The sequence below is a fragment of the Equus caballus genome, chromosome 3, assembly GCF_041296265.1.
Source record: "Equus caballus isolate H_3958 breed thoroughbred chromosome 3, TB-T2T, whole genome shotgun sequence".
Taxonomy (NCBI): Eukaryota; Metazoa; Chordata; class Mammalia; order Perissodactyla; family Equidae; genus Equus; species Equus caballus.
This window is the reverse complement of record NC_091686.1, coordinates 47087274-47109786: the sequence shown is the minus strand read 5'-3', so window position 1 is coordinate 47109786 and position 22513 is coordinate 47087274. Positions and strand designations below refer to the sequence as shown.

General features: G+C 35.2%; 1 protein-coding gene across 1 annotated transcript in view; it reads right to left on the bottom strand.

The window, feature by feature from the left end:
- STPG2 (sperm tail PG-rich repeat containing 2) overlaps window positions 1-22513 on the bottom strand; it is a 521818-nt gene that overhangs the window by 360877 nt on the left and 138428 nt on the right. Inside the window, 1 exon segment of the mRNA XM_023637683.2 lies at window positions 13652-13744. Within this exon segment, the coding sequence (XP_023493451.2) occupies window positions 13652-13744 (93 nt within the window).

The following is a 22513-nucleotide window of genomic DNA, read 5'->3' as shown; positions in this document are numbered from 1 at the left end:
ATGATGGTAGCATTTGGTTGCAGTTACAGCCTGTCGCCACCAGATGGGGGTCGAGAGCTGCATGTTCTGAGCTCTCTGGCTTCAGGTGAGATGGCAGCACTCAGCACGATTTGCCAGTGGGGAGGGGCAGTTTCTCTCACGCGCTGATCTGAATTCAGATCAGCTCTGTTCTCTGGTCTCCCGGGGCCCTGGCCTGATGGGGTCCCCACACACAGAAGCTTTCCCCCATCAGTGGGTTTCCACTGCACTGGCGGACTGGCGGCGGGAGTCCTGGATGATCCCCCAGTGGCACGGCCCCTCCCCCGCTCCTTCCCTCACTCGTGGCAGCGATCCCAGTCTGTAGGGGAGGGAGCAAAATTCTCTCCTACCCCATTCCAGCTCCTCCAAGGGCAGCTCCAGCCTCTCCTTTCTCTGTCATCTTACTCTGTAGGTCTCTGACGGTCTCGGCATTAGGGGTCATTGGTTGAAATTCAGTTTTTCCATTTCTTTGGTTTTATTTTGGAGGGGAGACATTCCAAGGTCAGCTCACCCAGCCCTTTTGCTCCGCCTCCTCTCCCCTTTTCCTAAGAAGCTTTTTAAGCCAGGGCTGAGAAACACTGGCCTGACCAGTTGGCATATAATTTTGGATTTACTAGCAAGTAGAGAAATCTAGTTGTAATAATGATCCAATAATACAATTCTAAAGAAGAAAGGGGCACCTTTATCATAAAGCTTGAAGAAGCTAATAGATTCTAATAAACAACTCTTTTAGAAAAATAAATTCACACTAGTATGTACCTTCCAAAAATACTGACAACACATTAGATATCTTGTAATGCTGTTAAAAATAAGTTGCATCCTGAAGGGAATTTGTGCGATTTAAGCTCCATGGAAAATCCAAAAAGTCATGACAGAAACAGGAACAGGAAATGAAAAATGATAAAGAGGTGTCCTGGGAAGTTAACAAATGTGCCTTTTTTCTTCATTTCTCTCAATCCACTAAATTAAGAACAAACTCAAAGTTTACTTCCTTCAAAAAGTTTATCTGCCTAAGTTCATCACTTGAGTTGGGTTTTACAATACTTAAATGCTATTTGTCTGGAATTAGAGCAAATGAAGAAGTTACAAGAATTATTTGGGTTTAAATGCATTAAAATTAAAAATACTAATTAGAAATCCAAATGGAGATATCAGATAGGCAGTGGGACATATGTCTAAGGTCAAGAAAGAGGATGGGTTGTAGACATTAATGACCTACAGTCTCTTTGAACTATAGAAGAGCTTCTACTTCTTGATGGTGTACTGACAGGAACATAGCTTTAAACTCTCAATTAACATTACAGTGCATGATAACAGGTAATTCCAAGTGTTTAATATTCCAAAATGTCATTAATTTTAGACCATACATGGACACATTAGGAATTACATAATAAAAATCCTCATTCAATATAGGGGCATCATCACGTTTTTAAATGTAACAAATTTCATACAGAATTAATGGGTAACTTTAAAATTTTTAGTGTATACACAAAACCAAAATTTTTCTGTACAATCTCATGCTAATTTTGAAATTTAAGTGTGAATATTTTAAATTCAATAAGCAAATTTAAATGAGCGAGTTGAAAAATTTTAGCATTTAGAATAATATTTTTAGTTTGCCTCCTGATTTTGAGTGCTTATCTTAATTAAAAATAACAAAATTATAATTGCAAATCTTGAGGATGTTTAAGCTCAAATCATAACTATACTCTTAGAACAAATACTAAAAATAAAATCTTCAAAATTTATAACAGTTATAAGATCTAGACCTACACATGCAAGACAACCAATTCTTTAAAATGCTTTATCTGGACTGGATATACACAATACTTGATACTAACAAGCAAGAACACCTCCCTCTATAGAGTTGTTTCCAGAGTAATCTTTATCTGAGAGCAAATTCTTATCTCAAGTTAAATGCTCATCCTGTATTTCTAGAAATTACTTTTAAGGCAAACACAACTAATCTGAGGATTCTCTGAACCCCAATTAGAACCACTGTAATGGTGGCTCACCATCATTCTAAAAAAGAAGTAGCACTCCGACCTAACCTAAAGAAAGTATAGATAGGACAGGTCACCAGGAAAACAAAGGGTTAAATCAAGAAGGGATTTTGGAAATAGGAGAACAAATTGAGAAAATCTGAACACACATCCAACACTGGGAAACAATTAATGACTTTCATATTTTTTCCATTTTTATGTAAGAGCAAGACTTAACTGGCTAAGGAAAATAAAAAGCATAATGATGAAAAGTTAAAATAATATACATGGCAGCATTTTAAAATAAATAAAATAAGTTTAAGATTTTAAAAGTGTATTCATATTCAGGTAAAGATACATCTAACAAGCTATACTAATACAGAGGATAGAAATAACCTCAAACAGCCTTGGATCTCAGAAAACCTAGGCGCAAAAACACCACAACTGGACTAGGTGCAAGGTACAACATAAAAGACAAACCCACTCTCTAAACTTTCATGTAGACAATATCAAGTGTTTCTTTTAGATTACATATCAATTTGACAAGGATCTCATCTCTTTTTTAGGCTCATTAAATATTTCATAATTACATCTATTCTTCCTTTGTAGTAGGTAATGCTCATGGGAAGAAAGAGGAGCCTCTGATTTGCATTCTTCCTTAAATGTAAAAGTACATGCTGAGGACCTACTATGTAGCTAGCATGATACCAAACCAGGAAGGGCAACAATGAAGACAGAATCTCCACCTTTAAGAAAGAAATAATCTGTTAAGATATGCATCTATAAAGAAAGTAAAAACCAACTTTATTGCAATATTCTTAAATAAATGTATGACAGAGTGGTCCAAAGTGAAATTAATATTTTACAAAAGATATTCTTGAGCAATGATATTCACAAAAGCCTTTGTAGAGGAGTAAGAAAGAAAAATTACTAAACTCCTATTATAAAATAGTGCATCTTTTCTATCAAAAAGTAACTTTCCTATTAAAAAGAAAAATTCAAATATTAGTTCATAAAAATAGATTTCAAAACACTTGAAAATAATTGTCAGAGATAATGAGGATGCTCCAAATAAAGTTAAATCTGCAGCTCCTGATGAATTCTCATGATATTGAGAGAGCCAGCAGATGAAATAGCGTGAACTGTCACAAATATTTCAATGCATTAAAAAAAAAGACCTCTACAAATATCACAAAGTGATGATGGGTCATTCCTTTCCCATCACACAAAAAATTGACCACATGCCAATCCATAAAGAAATAATTGAGTGTATTCTATTTCCATAATGGAAGTAAGCTTGAAAATAATAACAAATAATTAGAGAAAACAGCCAACATCGTGGAAATTAAACAGTATTCTTCTAAAAAAAGAAAAAGTGTGAATTAAAGAATGTTTTGAACTAAAAGAAAATATTTTTAAATATAACAAAATGTGTGGAATACAGCTAAAGCAGTGTATGAAGAAACTTATTGCTTCAAAAATAAATACAATCAAAAAGAAGAGAAGCTGAAAATCATTGACTTAGCTTCATTTCAAGAAACTAAAAAAAGGAGAAAAATCAAACCTAAGGAAAGCACAAAGGAAGAAATTATAAAGATAATCAATGAAAGAGAAAATAAAAACATAATAGAGGAAATCAACAAAGTCAAAAGTTTTTAAAAAATTATAAATATTGATAAACCCCTAGTAAAACTGATTACAGGAAAAAGAAAGGAAGGAAGGGAGGGAGTAAGAGAAGGAAAACACACATTCCCAATATCAGAGGGAAAGGCAGTGGCATCACTATAGATCTCACAGACAAAACAAAAAAAGGGAATATTATGATTAACTTTAAGCAAATATATTTGACAATTATAAGAAATGGATATATTTCCCTACAAGTTGAATTAATAAAAGTAGACAATGGGAGAAATATAAAATATAAATAGGCCAATATCTATTAAGGTGTTTAAAATGTAGGTTTTATTATTATTTAGGTATGTAAAGGCCAATAGATCTGAAGATAATTGCCATTGAAAAGAGAGCTTGTTGTTCTCACACATCTCAAGTGGAGGGAGCATGTCACACCATAGGGGACCATACAGAAAGGCACCATGGTTGGTCAGGAGACAGAAGTGAGCAGAAAATATGGGTGAGAGCCTTTACTGGGATTTCCACAGGAAGGAACAAGTGATGTAGGGTGTGCAGGCTTGGGATTGGCTAGTTCAAATGATTTCAGCAGGCTCTGGGGCATGGGAGACTGTCCTTAGTTGTCTGGTACCTGGCCCCGGGTGATTAGAGCAGGAGAATATTGGCCCTGAGTGTGAGGGAGAGGGAGGTGGTTGGTGGCCTGAGCTCTGGATGGGTTAGTTTGTATAGGGAAAGCATATTTGCAGGAGAGTCATTTGCTATCTCTAGTAATAGGCTAACCCTGGAAGGGGCAGTCTCTCCAGGGTCAACAAGGCCCCACATGCCAAAGCATCAGAAACACACAGTTAATACATAAGGGAATTGAATCCTTTCTTAAAAACCTTCCCACAAATAAAATCTCAGGTCCACAAGCTCTAACAGTAAAATCTTATAAACATTTAGGCAAGGACAACTCAGTCTTGCAAAATAAATAAATAAATAAACTCTTTGAGAGAAGAGGGGAAAAAAGAGCATACTTTCTTTTAAGAACTCAGCATAACCTTGACTCCAAAACCTAAAAATGGTCATTACAAGAAAGAACCTCATTTGTCTTCCCTGCCAATAATTCTTTTGCTAACACTGCCCTCCCTGGACTTATAGAATGGCTTATTTACTGTTACAGTATTCTAGACAACATTATTTCTGATCAAGGAACACATTTCACCGCAAAAGAAATGTAGCAATGGCTTGTGCCCATAGAATTCACTGGGTCTCACACACCCTCCTCTCTTAAAAGCAGTTGACCTAAAAGAACAACAGCAGGGCCTGCTGAAAACTCAATCACGGTGCCAGTTGAGAGACAAGGCCTTGAAAGGACATGGTTCAAACACACATAATATATTATACATCAAGTACCTCTTCTCATTATTTCACCTTGTAAGTACACTCACAAAATTTTTGCCTCTTTTCCCCATAACTTTGACTCTACTTGTTTATAAGCATTCCAAGAGAGGAATGCTTCCACTTAGAGAGACAACTCTGATTCTACAGAATTGAAAGTTAAGATTGTCAACTAGCACTTTGGGTACTTGTGCCACTAAAACAAAGTAGAGGTTACTCTACTGACTGGGGTGACTTGTGACAATTAACAGGTGGAATCTGAGTTGCTGCCACACAGTGACGGCAGAAAAAACTCCATCAGGACGTTCTCTAGGATTCCTCTTAATATTTCTATCTCCCATACTAAGAATCGATGGGAAATTATATCAACCAAAAAAAGGAAAGATCACTGAGGATTCATCCTTCAGACAAAAACCCTTGAACAGCTGACCTCCTGGTTGAGGGCAAAGGAAACATGGAGAGGATGATAGAAGAAATAAGCCAGAAATATCATCTACAACCTTGGACCAGTTAAGAAATAAGGACTGTGGCAGCTACTTCTGTGTGTGTGGGTGTGTTCGTGTGTGCGCATGTGCGCACGTTAACTATTTTCATTTTCCCTCTTCTCCTTCTCCTTTTTACTTTCTAAAAGTTTTATAAGGAATTAACAATATATGATTTAGTATTCAAGTAACAATTAACAATTGTAAATTAAAAACTTGTAACAGTATTTAGATAACGAAATATTTAGATGGACTATGACTAAACTTGCCCAGAGATGAAGATAATCATTATTGGAAACTTGTGTCTCCTCATTTTGAAGAGTGAGAAAACTTTCATTATACAAACGATGGTTGTATCATATTACACAGAAACATAGATTTGTTTGAAATATTATGTGAAAGTTCAAATACTAATAGAAAGATGTCTATGGATGCTGAGTAGTCAAAGGGGTAAAACGTACCCAATTTTAAGATCCTGTCCCAGCTCCAAACCTGGGAATCTGCAAACCATATTCACGCTCTGTCAACAGTTTGGGCCGGGCCAACAGGAGATGTTAGAAGACGTTTGAAAGGCTAGTGGAAGGAGAGATTTCTTCCCATGGATCTGCTTCTTCATTCAAAAAGCAGCAGTTCTTTCCCACAGTAGCAACTGAATCTAGTTGGAATTTTTCAAACATGTTTCTGATGAGTTTTTTCTCATGTCCCTCTGTACTGTTTCAAACATCACAACATGAGTACTTCTCCCCATTATCTCTCTTCTTTATACTTCTCCTCACATCTCTGCCCTTTTTCCTTTCCCCTCTTTTTCTATTTTTCCACCAAGGTCATTTTAACTTATATGAACCTGTTCGAGTTTTCTATATTTGTTCCCTGCGTACTTGTGATGATACTAATATAATGTTACTCAGTAACTACATTCTAAGTTTATGTGATAGAAAAATGCCTTTTCCTTTAGACATTTTAATAATACAATAGAACTATTGTTTGCCCCTAAAAATGCCAACAGAAGGACCAATAGTACATATTTTTGATATAATGGCGACCAGATACTCAAAAACTTAATATTCTGAATCAGTCAAAAGATGACAGTGTTAACCCCGTCAGTGAGATCCGATTCTGGAAATGAATCCTGTATTTCAGGCTATAGTTTTCTTCATCAGGGGAGGTAATTTTGAAAAGAGACATGAATTCCTAAACATTTAAATATACTGAAACAAGGTTTATTCCTCATGAATATGTATGTCCTAAGTAAGATAATTAGACATTTAAAATCAATCTCCAAATGTCATGTTCCATTAGTCATGAATTTATTATAAAGAGCTTTTAATGATACTAATGTCATCATTATGCCATACGTAGGGTTGCGTATGTAGTCATATTGGCAGCAAGGACTTAAATAAAGGAGTTAAAGTCTTGATTAATCATCTCCCTATCACTTTTATCATATTTTCTCCCTTTTAATCCCCACATAAGCTACAAAACAATGACAGGTTGATACGAAATGTAGAAATCACATTGGGACGCATTTCACAAATGTAGCATAATTTAAGTCTCAGAGACTATGTAGACCGTCAGTCATTTTGCTGTTTTGCATTTTAAATAAACATGGCCCCTTCAAAATTAGGACAGATTTCACTTTCAAAACACATGAAGCTGCAAAATTTTTTTTATTAAAGAGTAAAGATAAAATCACTTCTTCATGAAGTTATTATTTACTTCTGAGAGTTATGGCGGGGAATTAAAAATAACTAATCTCACTTGCAGAATTGCATTCTTCCCACAATCTGTATAAAGTACTGACAGCCATCACACGCAACCAAAAAGCAGGCTGCTAGAATCTGGTTTATCACAGTGCATCTTGCTCAGCAGTTGAATATTTCTCACTATGCTTTCTCTGCTTCGATGAAAATGGCATCCAGCAGCACTTGCTCTTGCTGTTTGCATATCAAACCCATTTTCTGAACTGACGAAGTTGGACAATTAAATGAAAAATTTATAGACTTTAAAACGTAATGGAAGTACAGGAAGTATGTAATTGCACTGTGACCAATTCATTCTTCAGTGTGTCAGAAATCATTTGCCTAAAATCCTTGCATTGATGGGCCTGCAGTAAGAAAATTCATTTTAATGTGCTCTCCTCCACCAATGGTTGGGTGAATGATAAGACATCAACAAGGAAACTAACCAACTAACAAAATAAACTCTAAAAACTATGCAAAAATCTAAGAACTTTCTATAAATATTTCAATGAGAAATTACAAGCAAAGAAAGATTGAGGGCAATAGAATATAGTTTTTAGTCAGAATAACTTTGACCCTTATGAAATAGTTCAGCTGAAATTCATTTCTAATATATTTTCACTATCTTCAGGGTCCGAGGGTCTGTGTCCCAGGCCCAGGAAATATTTCTTTTGAGCTCCTAAGACACTAGCACCAGCTGAGCTGCTCACTTCAGAGGTCTGAATCCAAGAGACAAAAGGTCTCTCCAAGCTTTTCAAGTTTTAATAATTCCCTTTGTTTCCCAAGGCCTAGGAGTGGTGGCACTGCCCATGTTACTACTTCTATGATACTTCAGTGTTCCCTCTTTGCCTTTTCAGTTCTCCAACAACCACAATTCCTTAGATTATCTCAAAATAGCTAATGCAGTGCTGTCTCCTGACTAGACCTTGACTTATATAGGTCTTCTCTGCCTAAATAAACCATTATAACTTTTCTATCCGCAGCAGCCACCCAGTATAGGGGAAGGAGGGTCTTACTCTAGCACCCTCCCAGGCTTTCAGGCCTAAAGTGGAATTCAGACTTCATCATCTCTGGGATTTCTTAACCCAAGTCTCTGTTCATCCTACCACTATTATGCAACCCCCAACCTTACCAGAGGGCACCCACAACGTGGGAGAGCATGCACCAGGCCTCACACTCAAATCTCAACTCCCTTGCTCTGCTACCTTTCTCTATCCTTCTCCATCCTTTTAATTCAGGAAGGGCTTCTCATTCACTGTAGCAGGAAACTTCCCTTACCCTGCAATTTTCCTATTTTCTTTCTTATAGTAATATTCTTATGTTTCTGCCATCACCATTAGAACACACCCCAGCTATCCCACTGGCCCCAAAAGTTACCCCAGTGAAATGGCAGTACAAATCCGAGTTTCCCCAGCAAATGGCAGCTGAAGGAAACTTCACTAGGTGACCCGCAGACTTGCAAGTAAGTAATAAATGCTTTTTGTTGTACGCTACTAAGATTTTGAATTTGTTTATTATTCTGAAATAGCTAATTAGTACAAAATTTGGACCTCTTATCCAACCTCTAGTTCTAAAATATTTAAAGGAAAGTGGAAATTAGAAAACACTTTTCATTCTTCTTAAAACTCCATTATAAAGCCATGGCCCCCATAACTATTGTCTCTGAAACAAGCTTCAAAGATGTTTCCAAAGTCAAAAGCTGAACTTTTCTCCTTTCTGTCTCTGCATTCCTGACATAGCGATACCATACAAGACAAAGGGTGAATGTCACTCACAAGGAAGTGTGAAAAGAAAAAAGACATTATCAGATTTCAATACAGGCTCTTCACTAATAGTATAGAATGATGAAAAGAGAGCATAAGCTTTGGTAGAGAGACTGACTTAGCTCTGAGCCATAACCCTGCCATTTACAGTCTTTATAGCTAATTTACTTCTAGCTTACAAGGAGTAACACAACGAAATAAGTGTTCCAAGCAATAAAACGCTTAGTTCTCACTATGACCCTATCAGGTTATCCCTATTTAGTTTAATATTCCTTTTTAATAATTGAGGAAACTGAGATTTAGAGAAGTTGCCTAAGCTCACACGTCTGGAAAGTGAAGAAGAGATTAGAAAAACCTGTCTCTGCTTCCAAAGCTTTTGCTCTTCAACTTTAACCTATTCAGGGATGATATTCAAAATATTTAACAACTCAACTTAATAAAAATTAATACACAAATAAACATATAAATCAAAATTTACTTTTAAAATTCCCTTCACTCTCAACTCTATGTATTATAAAACTGTTTATCAAGGATAGAGGTAGTAGGGCAAACTGTTTGCCAAATAATCCTAAAAATTTCATCATTCGTTAATTTTTAGAAAACGTTAGTATAATGTTTTGTGATATTTTTTTATACCAATTGCCACTAGCCAAATGATGCCCTTTTCTGAGACATGAACTGACCTAAGAAAGTATATCAAATTCTTTCAGTGACCTTCCCACTAAATTGCTAGTCATTAGTTAGTTTTTAGTCTCTCAATAACTAGAGAAAAATTATTAACTTCAATATTATTTATGATGCTGAATCTTCTATCAGTTTCTGCTAAATAGAGGTTGCATTTATACCTTATAATAACATCTGAGATATTTACAGTCATATCCCGTTCATTTTAAATCCTAAAAATGATTTATTATACTGTCATATTTATTTTAGTCGAGCCTAATTCCTCAAGTCAGAGGACAGCAACACAAAAAGACCCTTAAGAGAGTGGACTCTGTTGCTGGACTGCCTTGGTTTGAATTCTGACCCTGCCATTTAAACTTGAAACTCTGTGCCTCAGTTTCTTCACTTTTAAAGATGACCATAATTATAGTACTCAAATGAATTAATACACATTTGGAATGGTGCCTGGCATAGAACAAGCACTATATAAGCATTAGCCTTCATTTTTATTAATAAAATTAATTTCATTAATATCTATGACAGACAGGTGTTTTGTGTTTTTTAACAATTCACCTCATTAAATGAAGGTGAAATGTAACAGATTTCCAGGGGCGACTCCCCTAACACATTCAGAACCAAAAAGTTCAACACAGACAATCTGCCTTTAAATCCTCTGATGGGAAGAAGGGTAAATTGATTTGCACTTCACTCCTAACCTACACAGGTTGCCCTTTGGAGTTTTAACTGTATTCATGAATCTTCTTTGAGACGACCCACTGTGACAGAGTCTAGGCTTTGTTTCATTCCCTGGAGGCCTCTGAGGCTATAAAAATTAAAACTCAATGTCATCTGGTTTGGCAAATGTCCTCAGAGTGAGTTACCCTCAGTGCTCTGCACGTGACTCTGGGTTCCTCCTTGATTTAGCGTTCAGCCTGTGTACTCCTTATTCCTTTCTAAGTCTCAAAAGCATTCATGAACATGTTTTGTTTCTATTTTATCTAGAATTTTGGTTGTTTGCAGAGAATGGGTCAGTCCAAGTTCCAGTACATCACAATCCCATTCCAAATGCACACCCACTAACTCACAAGTACTATTTTATTTTTATTTTAAAATAATATCTTCACATCATACTTATACTGTAATTTGCCAACTTTTGACTTCTTTTAACTCTGCAGTATGAAATAAGAAATTTGGCACATTTTACTGCCTCCCAAACTTTCATCTCTTGATTTTATTATTTCATTATTGATATTAAGGCTTCTAATATTTATATTTATAATATTATAATTAAGTCCTCTGCAATTTGTACAGATTGATTTAAAATCAATCAATATTAAAAGAGAACTTAGAATACCATGATTATTTTCTGTTGAACTTATTAGTGTGGCCAAATACATAGAGAAGTAAATGAAATTCTGTCACGAAACCTCTGACTCTTGAAGAACGTCCCACGCGTGAGCTAAAAATGCCTTCTTCATTAACGTATTTTCACTTTACTTCATCCGCGAAATGCTCAGTTTCTGTTCTTCTCTCTGTTTGAGTCACCTTCTTGTTTTCCTTTTTCATTTTGCTGGAGCATCTTCACATACGAGGAAGAAGAGGAACTAAACCTTCTGAGCTCTTGAGTGTCATAAAATTATTTCTTTGCTTCATTTAATTGAAATTTGGGGTAGAGGCAGTATTTCATATCCAAAATTATCATCCATCAGCTCCTAGCGCTGACATGTTGCTAATGCTGCTGAAAAAGCATTGTTATCAGGATGTTTCTCCTCCCTTTGTAGGTGACCCAGTTATTTTTCTCTATGGAAGCTTCAAGGGAATTTTTATTTCTAGCCTTCTGAATATGCAAAAGAATGTGAAAAGAATTATGCCTTTTAAAATTCACCCTCCTTGGTATTTTGTTGAGTTCTTCTAATTGAAGACTTATATCTTTATGCAGCTCAGGATAACTTACTATTTTTTATATATAGCAAATACTCCCAACTATGATTTCAGCATTCTGCTTCTGGAATGCCTAACAAAAAAGTGTTTGGCTTGTGTCTAGCTTCCACTTATCATATTTTCAATCTCTTTGTCTTTTTATATTTAACTAAAGCTTATGTTGTAGTTTTGGATTTTTAAAAATTATTTTACTAGGTTCTTGTAAAGGAAGGGAAATGTATATGTATGTTCTTTCATATGAAACCAGAAATCTGGGGTTTTTAATATTTTATGTGAAACTTATGTAAATGTTGAAAATTAAACTATACTCCCTCCTTCAAGATTGCAGCATATCAATATACATAAATTTTAAATATGTAAGAGGTAAATTTTCTAGCACTTTTATTTGAAGTGAAAATGATAAAATTAATTCCATTATTTCATAAGCTTGAGCTCAATAATTTAGATATATCCTTAGATACATGTTATACACCCACATGTTAAAGGGTAATCTCATTTGCAGAAGAGATTCAAAACCCAAAGTGTTCTATGTGATTAAACTTCTTTTGCTTCTTGGGCAAGTAGAGTCCCATCCAATACTTTTAATTGCAAGTATTTCATGCCAAAAGAAGACACTTCTAAAAAGGAGTTTCCAGATCCAGTGAGAGACAAAGTTAAAAGAGAAAAATGTAAATTAAGTAAAAGCAATCGGTAGAGCAACTCATCTTCCTGTGGAGCAGAGCTCCATCTTTTTTCACTACAAACATTACGTTTACATATGCATTCCTACAGGTACCTTCAGAGATCTGCATTGTTTTTTCCCTAGTAGCTATAATATTGTGATGGAAATAACTATGAATCCATGCCAAATATTATTAAGCTTCACAGTTTTATATTAGTAATAAATTACTTATGATATACTTCACAGTGGATCCCAAGGTGTATACCATGACTCACTTGAGAGACACAACACAACCCTAAAATTCCTCAAGGTGAAGAAAACATCTATTAAAACAACACATTTATTTTACAATTTTGAGACTCTCTTACATGTAAAGAACACTGCTAGATGATTTTAAACTGTCTTTTGAACGCATAGCTACAAAAAATCTCATAGAACCTGATGCTAATTTTGGCCCCCTCTGTTAGAGTCAGTCAGTTAAGGTCTCAGAAAAAAAGAAGTCCATTCCTGAATTGCTCTCACCAAACTAGTAAAGTAAATTAGTAAAGTAAGAAATTTGTACTTTCTTTAAATTAGTTCATCCTAATCTTGTACTAGTTATTTCACCATTGAAAACATTATAAACCAACTCTTGGATTGGGTGCCTAGTAGAATTTTATTTCATCAAGGAATGCTACATCTCTGGTTGATTGGCTACATTTTAAAACCTGGTTGATGATGCTGTTCTGGTACTTTGTTATTAATGATTTATAATGACAGTCCAATTTCTATAAATATTTATTTTAACAATATCTGTATACACAAGTCTAACTTTTTAACTATGACTTTCACTTTAATCTTTTAGTAAATTTAATCTGAATAAAATAGTCAAATATTCATTTTTAAGTTTCATCTGCTTTATTTGTTTCAATCTATTCAATATTAGCTATTTATAAAAAAATGGAAATTCAGTTAGAAAAATTCATATCAACACAGTTTAAAATACAGATTAACAGGGATTAAACAAACTGCTGAAGAGTCTTAGGTTTCAAGATAGATTCAGACTGAAAAGGGAAAAACGTTACACTTACAGGTAAATTCAGTTGACCCTAAAGTAAAGCTTCCAATTCATACACAACACAAGTTCAGTTTTCCTGTATGTCCTAAGGATGAATGCTCTCTGACCCTAAAGGAAATGTTCCTTGTAATATTCTCCCACAGACCAATGCTGGACTTCTGTTTAGCTTCAAAAATTTTGTTGAACTTTAAAAATATGGAAGTACCATACAAGCCAAAGATGTTACAGCAGGCTACCAGGTACCTCTTTCTGGTCCTAATACAATGTTTAAGTTAGGCAGTCTCCTCCAAGATTCCTAGATTAGAAATAAGTTTGATTATAGAGGAGTCTTCTTACCATATCTGATAGTTTAATAATTCTTTCCGTTCTTGACAAGAAAGCAGCACATCGGTTAGTCAAGTTACGTGGTTCATCAGAAATTCCACTGACCTGTGAATTCCAAAAGGCACATTTAAAAAAAGGAGTATATCATTTATTTTTGTCAATACAAGTGATCCAATAAATAATAAGTTTGCAATGAAGCTCATCAATATTGTTCTGTCATTTAATAGAGATAGACATATATTCATAAAAGAAAAAATTTTTAAATGGGATATAGAAGTAAGAGAGTTTAAGTCAATGAGATATTAAAATGCAAAAAGAGTTGATTATGTGAGCCTCTAGAAAGTAAGATGGATCTGCATACATTATTTAAACATATTACAGGCAAGTTACTAGCTATAATCTAATGTCAAATTCATACCTCAATTCTTTTACTGTTTCATAACCAGCAAGTTGTAATCTCAATAATATATATTTGGCCAATTATATAGCATTATTTGCTAATATTTAATTATTAATGTGTGACATAAAAATCTATTAACAATAACTATTCAAATTATGTGGAATCTTGGATTAATAAATTTTCTAAGCAAAATGATCCATAGTCTCTTAAATATCATAACTCCTTATATGCATTGAACATGTAAATTAATAGGCTAGAGGTAGCTAGTAATCTGAAAATTTAATTAGCAATTAACTAACCCTTAAGTTATTATACTCTTTGATTTGTCATACAATTTAGCCATTTGTATTCATTTAATAATTTGTATAACCAGCAGTAACATTCTTCGTATATACAAAAAGGATGAGGATTTATTTTCCCAGTTTTACACACTTCACTGTGTTTTATATTTCCAAATTTGATATTCATATTTAGTACTTCAGAATTTGATACCTAGTAGAATAATTACGGATCTCTTTATTTGTTCATTTTGAGGAACATTAGTCCACTAAAACATCCGTCTCTCACATCTTTGGAACTAGGTGCATCTTTGGAACTATGTGCCTCTCTACCCTATATGCTGAAGTTGGTGCTTCTCCACGCTTTTCCTCATGATATTATCCCCACCAGTCACTCAAAAAAAAAAAGAAAAAAGATTTTATCACCTTCAAAAACAGAAAAACCACACTTCATATCTTGTAGAAATGTGAAAGCTTTCAAATATAGATTATCTGAGCCAGAATTATTATTTCATGTGATTTTTATATTGAAGTTTAAAATATTTCCTTTTATAATAACTTTATTATTATCATGTATGTGGTATTAGAAATTATGACATGAAGCATTTTTCAATTTTTACTGTTTAGGGTTAGAAGTTTTAAGCTCAAGAAATGAATTACTCATTGGATGACTTTGGCTTTTGAGGAAGTGAGTAGTTTATAGACCACATTTTTACCAAAATAATTAAAAATAAATCCAGGCAAAATATAACAAAACCCAATTTTTGAAGCCCTCATAGAGTTGTAGCTGCTTCCAGCTCTGTGAGTTGTCAGCATAGACAAGGGGGCTAAGATTCTGAAGAGGGCAGAACCTCTGAAAGGTGAGCTGTCAATCTACAGGTGCTTTCTCCCTGGGGGCATTTGCTGATAACAAGCAATAGAGAAAGAATCTGGGGTTAGACTTGGCAGAGAGCTGCTGTTAAAGAACTAAGAAACAGGTTTATTGTGGTCTTGTTGGACCAGAAAGACAAAAGTGAAGATTTGAGGAGCCTGAAAACAAAACTCTGTTTCCCCATCAAGAGGTTTGCAAGGGAATGAGGGGCAGGGCGATGCTAAAAATCTAAGCCAAAACTCTGAAACACAGAGGCATTAAAGATTTAGAGTTCAGAACCTGACAGAGAAAGGGGTCTTGAACACATCAGGGCTCATAGTTGAAATCCCTAGAGGACTACATTAAAGAAAATGAACAGGACCAGCCCCATGGCTGAGTGGTTAAGTTTGCGCGCTCCACTTCGGTGGCCTGGGGTTTCACTGGTTCAAATCCTGGGCACAGACACGGCACCGCTCATCAAGCTATGCTGAGGCAGCATCCCACATAGCACAACTAGAAGAAACCACAACTAGAACATACAACTATGTACTGGGGGGATTTGGGGAGAAGAAGAAAAAAAAGAAAACGAACAAACCAGAGATAAACTAAGCCCTAGAAAAACTGTAATCACCACAATCCATGATTGGAATAAGACAACAACATTTAGAATCCCTATATCATGCACAATATCTGGCATCCTATTAAAATTCTAGGGCATTGCAAGGGAAACAAGAGAAAAAATAAACAAATGGGCCTACATCAGACTAAAGAGCTTCTGCAAGGCCAAGGGAACCAGGAACAAAAATGAAAAGACAATCCACCAACTGGGAGAAAATATTTGCAAAACATATATCTGACAAGGGGTTAATCTCCAAAATATATAAAGAACTCACACAACTCAACAACAAAAAAATAAACAACCCAATCAAAAACTGGGCACAGGATATGAACAGACATTTTTCCAAAGAAGATATACAGATGACCAAAAAGTACATGAAAGATGTTCAACATGACTAATCATTGCAGAAATGCAAATCAAAACTACAATGAGATATCATCTTACATCCATTAGAAAGCCTACAATTCCCAAAACAAAAAACAACAAATGTTGGAGAAGATGTGGAGAAAAGGGAACCCTCATACACTGCTGGTAGGAATGCAAACTGGTGTAGCCACTATGGATAACAGCATGGAGATCTCTCAAAAAATTAAAAGTAGAAATACCATACAACCCAGCCATCCCATTACTCAGTACTTATCCAAACAACTTGAAATCAACAATTCAAAGAGACTTATGCGCTGCTATGTTCATTGCAGCCTTATTCACAATAGTCAAGACATAGAAGCAACCCAAGTGCCCATCAACAGATGAATGGATAAAGAAGTTTTGGTGTATATATATACAATGGAATACTACTCAGCCCAAATCATCCCATTTGTAACAACATAGATGGACCTTGGGGGTATGATGTTAAGCGAAATAACCCAGACAGAGAAAGACAAACACCATATGATTTCACACATATGTGGAAGATAAACAAACAGGTGGACAAAGAGAACAGATTAGTTGTTACCAGAGGGGAAGGGGGTTGGGAGCTGCATAAAGGGGCACATATATATGGTGACTGACAAATAATAAAGTAACTTAAATTTCACAATGTTATAGACTATTATGACCCCAATAAAATAAAATAAAATAAATTATGGGACATGCCAAAGACAGACGTGCATGATCAAAATCAAGATAAAAAAATAATAGAAAATAACAACAGACTGATAGGTAATCCAGATATTGGAGTTAATAGGCAGGACTTTAAAATAACTGTGATTAATGTGTTCAGGAGAACAGAAAGGAAATATTGAAAAGAATACTTGAAAACATAGAGAATTCCTTCTGAGAAGTGAAATCTTTAAGAAAGAATTAAATAGGCATTCCAGAACTGAAAATTAGAATATCTGAAATTAAGAATTCCAGAGATCAATTTAATAGCATTTGAAACACAGCTGAAAGAAAGATTAGTGAATTGAAAGACAGCTCTGTAGAAAATATCTAAACTGAAGCACAAAGAGAAAAGAGACATAATACAGAGGGGTTATAAGAGATGTTTGAGGCATGGTGAATAAGTGTAACATAGATTTAGTAGAGTTCCAGAGAGATAAGCAGGAAAAAAATGTGACAGAAAAAATATATGAGGATTTAATAGTCAAGAATTACGTAAAACTGATAAAAGATATCAACCCAAAGATTTAAAGGTTCTGCAAACTTCAGGCAAATAAATATAAAGAAAGTCACAACTTTGACATATCAAAGACAAAGACAAAAAAAACATACAATTGCTTTCAAAGAGGAAACGAATCTCAAAAGAAATGACAGAAGGCTAAAACAATGGAATGACACCTTTACAGTGCTGAAAGAGAATAACTGCCAACCTAAAAATCTATATCCCCCCGAAATTTAAAAAGAACAAAATAAAGACATTTTCAGACAAAACCTACAGTAATTAATCATCAACAGACCTGGACCAGGATAAAGACTAAAGGGAGTTTTTCAGGCAGAAGAAAAATGATTTCATATGGAAATAGAGAAATGCAGAAGGAAATGAAGCACAATAGAAAGGATAAATGTCTGAGTAAATACAAATAAATACCGACTGCACAAAACAATAATATTCAACATGTTGTAAATATATGTAAACTTAAAATGTATGACAATAATTAAACAAAAACAGGAGATAGAAAAACAGAGCTAAAATGTTCTTAGCACTACTGGGAAAGTAGTAAAAGTAAACCTTTTATTGGACTGCAGAAAGTAAAGGATGCATATTGTAATTTTGATGGCAACCACTAAAAGAATAGTAAAACCATGTATAACTAAAAATGCAATAGAGGTAGATGAAATGGAATAATATAAAATATTTAATTAATTCAAAAGAGAAGGTGAAGTAAGAAAAAATGCTAAAACAAGTGGGCCTATAGAATCTATTAAATAATATGGTTATTATACACACAAATATATCAGTAATCCATTAAATGTAAGTGGATTAATATTGCAGCTAAATACAAAGTTTACCAGACTGAATTTTTCAAACTCAGATGTATTTAGGGTGTATCTTTCACTCTTGACTATAGTTTGTCAAATTTTATGTAAACTACCAGAGTCTGAGTTATAACTACAGGCAGTTTTTAATTGTTAATAACAATAACAAAACTTATTGAGTCCTTACTATGTTCCAGAAATTATTTAAAGTATTTCACATATATTGATTCATTTAGTATTCACAATAATGCTTTGAGGTACATACTATCATGATCTCCGTTTTATTAAGGTATAAAGAATTCAAATAATTTACACAAGGTCAGTGCCCGAGCAGGATAATATCCTCAAGCACTCTGACACCAGAGATCACACTCACAATCTCTGAGTGATACTGTCTCAATGTCTGCAGTGGACAATAAAGCCTATTCATAATGAGGGCTTTTAAAAAGATTTCTGGCAACTTAAATTTTAGCAATTCTTTTTATGTAAATGCCAGGTTACTCAGAATAATGAACTTCTAGTACTTTTAAACAAAATACAACAAGAACATTCTAAAAACTACCAACACTCATGATTTATTTAAAATATGTTTACATCAGCACTTAAAGATGGTTAAGATAAATTTAATGTTATGTTTTACCACATTGAAAATATATATACTTAGATTGTATGAACTATAAAAGTTAAAGAAAAGATACATGTCAAAGGTTGACAGAAAGAAACAAAATAAAAATCTAGAAATCTAGAAAACCTAGCAATCTAGAAAAATTAAGATGTTTTAGAGTGTGTATAGGCATGTTAAACTTGTTCTTACTTTAGCATCTCAATAATAAACTGGTGAACTTAACAGAAAATAAAGTGACAGAAACCAGAGAACTGTCTTGAGGAGACTGTTAGATGCACTACGGGGGCCCGTGGGAGCAAAAAATAATAAAAGGAAAATGTCTATAAGTGAAGGATATATAGATGTAAGAACCATGATGGGTCTGAGAGTTTTACCTACTTCAAGCTAACAAGTTCACCTGGCACAGTTTCACTGATGCTGGCAGAAGACAGGAGACTCCTGATCAGAGACAAAAGACCTTGGAACCATGCTGTAACATAAAGCAGGAGCATCAGCATGCTTGCCTCAGTCCTTCTTGCTCTCAGGTCCTAATGAGGACAAGGCAGATGGGGCAAAATGGATCCTGTACATGCAGTAGGCTTTGTTTCAGGAGAAAAATCACAAGTTTAGAGAACCTGAATCTTTTATAATGAGAAGCAAGCACGTCTGCCCTCTGCTTGAGAGGAAGACACTCTCTCTGTCTTCCAAAGCTATTTGCTATGCAATCATCCTTGAAAAGACAGCCCTAAACAAAGATGTGCAGAAACACAAAACATGGAGAATTCCCTCTTAATAAGGAAAAAGAAAAGTAGATTTTTACACAGGAAACAACTACTTTAAGAATGTTTACATGGAAAACAAATCTCTGAAAAAATGTTTCAATAAAAATTAGAAACCTGAAAAAAATTGATGTCTAAAAATATAAAAATTAATCCCATAAACATAAATTTTATGTATAATAAGACATAAAAGAGTTAATGCATCAGTAATTCAGGACATCAAATTTCAAAGTCGTTACATAACAATTCTCATCTTCAAATTTTTAAGCATACTTTTTTCTAGTTTGTTTTATTTTGTTTTCATTGTTACTACTGTTTGTTCTCATCTTAAAATCGCACTATTTATCTTAAAACTGTACTAAACCGAAATCTAGTACTTAATTCCACTGAATTGAAATCTGAAACTCTATAGTCACCTATTGGTCTTGACTGTACGTCTTATGGCACAGAACTCATTTGCATATTACAAAACTTTCAGTTGTAAAACCAGTTGTCTGGTTTATTCTCCCTAAGTTCCAAGTTCTTTATATTAAATGTCTTCATTTCTGTCAAATGTTCTTTATGTGACATGGTTTTAACTTGTGTGCCTTCACCATACTGATAACCCTCCCCTGAACACATTCCAATTTGTCTAGATTCCTTTTAAATTGTGACATCTAAAAGCAAAAAGAAAACAAAACAGAGGCCGGCCCAGTGGTGCAGCGGTTAAGTGTGCATGTTCCGCTTCAGAGGGCTGGGGTTCGCCAGTTCGGATCCCAGGTGCAGACATGGCACTGCTTGGCAAGCCATGCTGTGGTAGGCCTCTCACATATAAAGTAGAGGAAGATGGGCACAGATGTTAGCTCAGGGCCAGTCTTCCTAGGCAAAAAGAGGAGGCTAGGCAGTAGATGTTAGCTCAGGGCTGATCTTCCTCAAAAATAAAAACAAAACAAAATTCTCCAGGTAGGTATGGCTAACAAGTTCTCTCATTGTAGCTACACAACTCTAGAGTCCACTCAAAATACAATAGGGGTATTCTAGATGCTGACATTATCAAAATGAAAAAAAATAAATTTCCTTGCACCTACGGGCTAACATCTAGGAGGGGACACAGATACATGATCAAATATAGTGTGATACATGCAATCACTGAGGATATACAAAACATAGTGATAGAAGAGAGGAGGAGTAGTGGGGTGAGAGCATGGAGAAAATGTGATCAATGAAAGATTTCCAAGGAAGGTGACATACGAACAATGTTTTGAAGAATGAATAGAAACTTTCTAGGAGTATTGGTCATATATTCTGCCCCATATCATGAAAAAGATTTTAGCAAATGCTTGAGAGAAAACAATTTGTTAATGGTGGCTGAAAAGGCAGTGAAGAAATTACTGGAGGCTTAAAAAGGGGGATTCCCTGTTAATTAGTAATTGAACGATTAACAAAAATGTCACGTTTAGTTACTTAATTTGACTCAACACAGGAGACCTCGCTTGGCCTGGCATGGACAAGACTGACAGGTTGATAGCTCTTTCTCTGTTCCATAGGTGGTAGAGTGTGGCCATTCTTAGTTGGTAGAGCCATTTGTCGGGCTAGTTCTGATAACAAACAAGACTCAGGCATGCTAACTAGTTATGGAACCTCCAAGCAGTGGTATCCTCCAACTTCTCAGAGGGACAAGTGCTGTTCAGCCACCCAAGGTTTAAGCAAATAACAGGTCTGGGCTGCCCTTAGATGTCCCGGTTTGCAGGCACTACACTAACTGGCTGAGTGTGGCCTATCCTGAGAATGCAGCTTCAGGTAACCCTTTGAACCCCATTCATGATGGGAATCTGGGATTACAATTATTCCCAAAGAACACAGAATTTCCATTAAGGGCCATAAGCTTGTGTTGATTGGTTTAATAAGGCCCTCAGCTCAAACCTCCAGGTCGGTTTACACTGAAAGGCAGAGCACTGAGAAGACAGTCCAATCAGACTATCTAGAGGAAGTAGAAGTTGTAACAAGGTTCCTATAGACGAACCTGCAGAAGGATCATTAATGAGCCTCAGTTCCTGAAGGGACAAAAGAACACTGAGTCTCCTGTCCTCCCAATGCATGACAACAATTACTCAATGACACGATGTATTGTATGTATTTAAGGAACTTCAAATACAGTTAAAGCTAAGAGAGTGAGAAGCAAGAATGAAGGGAAACTATGGCAGCAGTGATGTGAGGCTGGAGAGCCAGACAGACACCATAAAGGATATTGTACTTAGACTTCTTCCTTAGGGAATGGATGACCTCAAGTTCAGAGCTGAGAAAGTTTGAGGAAAGGGAAATTACGGCAGTAATGAGAGAGGAGCTTAAAGAACTAGGCAGACACCAGATTATGAAAAAGCTGTTGTTCTTAGCCTTAAACTTCTTCCAATATCTGATAGAAGGCACAGCGTTTTAGGCAAAGGGAGCTTCTTAAAAGACAGTGCCATGATATGACATGTTTCAGAGAGACACTACTTCTAACCATGTAGACACAATTGCATTTTTCTCAGCTTTACTGTAGCCTTAACTCACTCCTTAAATTTTACCCATATATTGCTGTAAACTATTTCTTCCTCAGACTCTTGGGCCATTGTTTACTTGTATTAGAATGCATTCAACAAAATTTGGGAAATTCTAGGTTTCCTATACAGATTATAGCTTCTTCCAGATTAAATAATGCTCAGCTTTCTAGCCTGCTAGGTTTATCTAGTGAACAAAGTCTTCCAGGGAATAACTCCAGCTTTCCAACTATCTCCATTAGGTGACATATGGAATTCATCTAATCTTACATTCAAATTATTTAATAATGTTAACATAATAATGTTAGACATGGACGAGAACCCATGATTCTTCAGTATGCATTAGTTGATGCCGAAGACCATGAAATACTAAGAGCTGGCAAGAATAAACAGGAAGGAGAAATCTC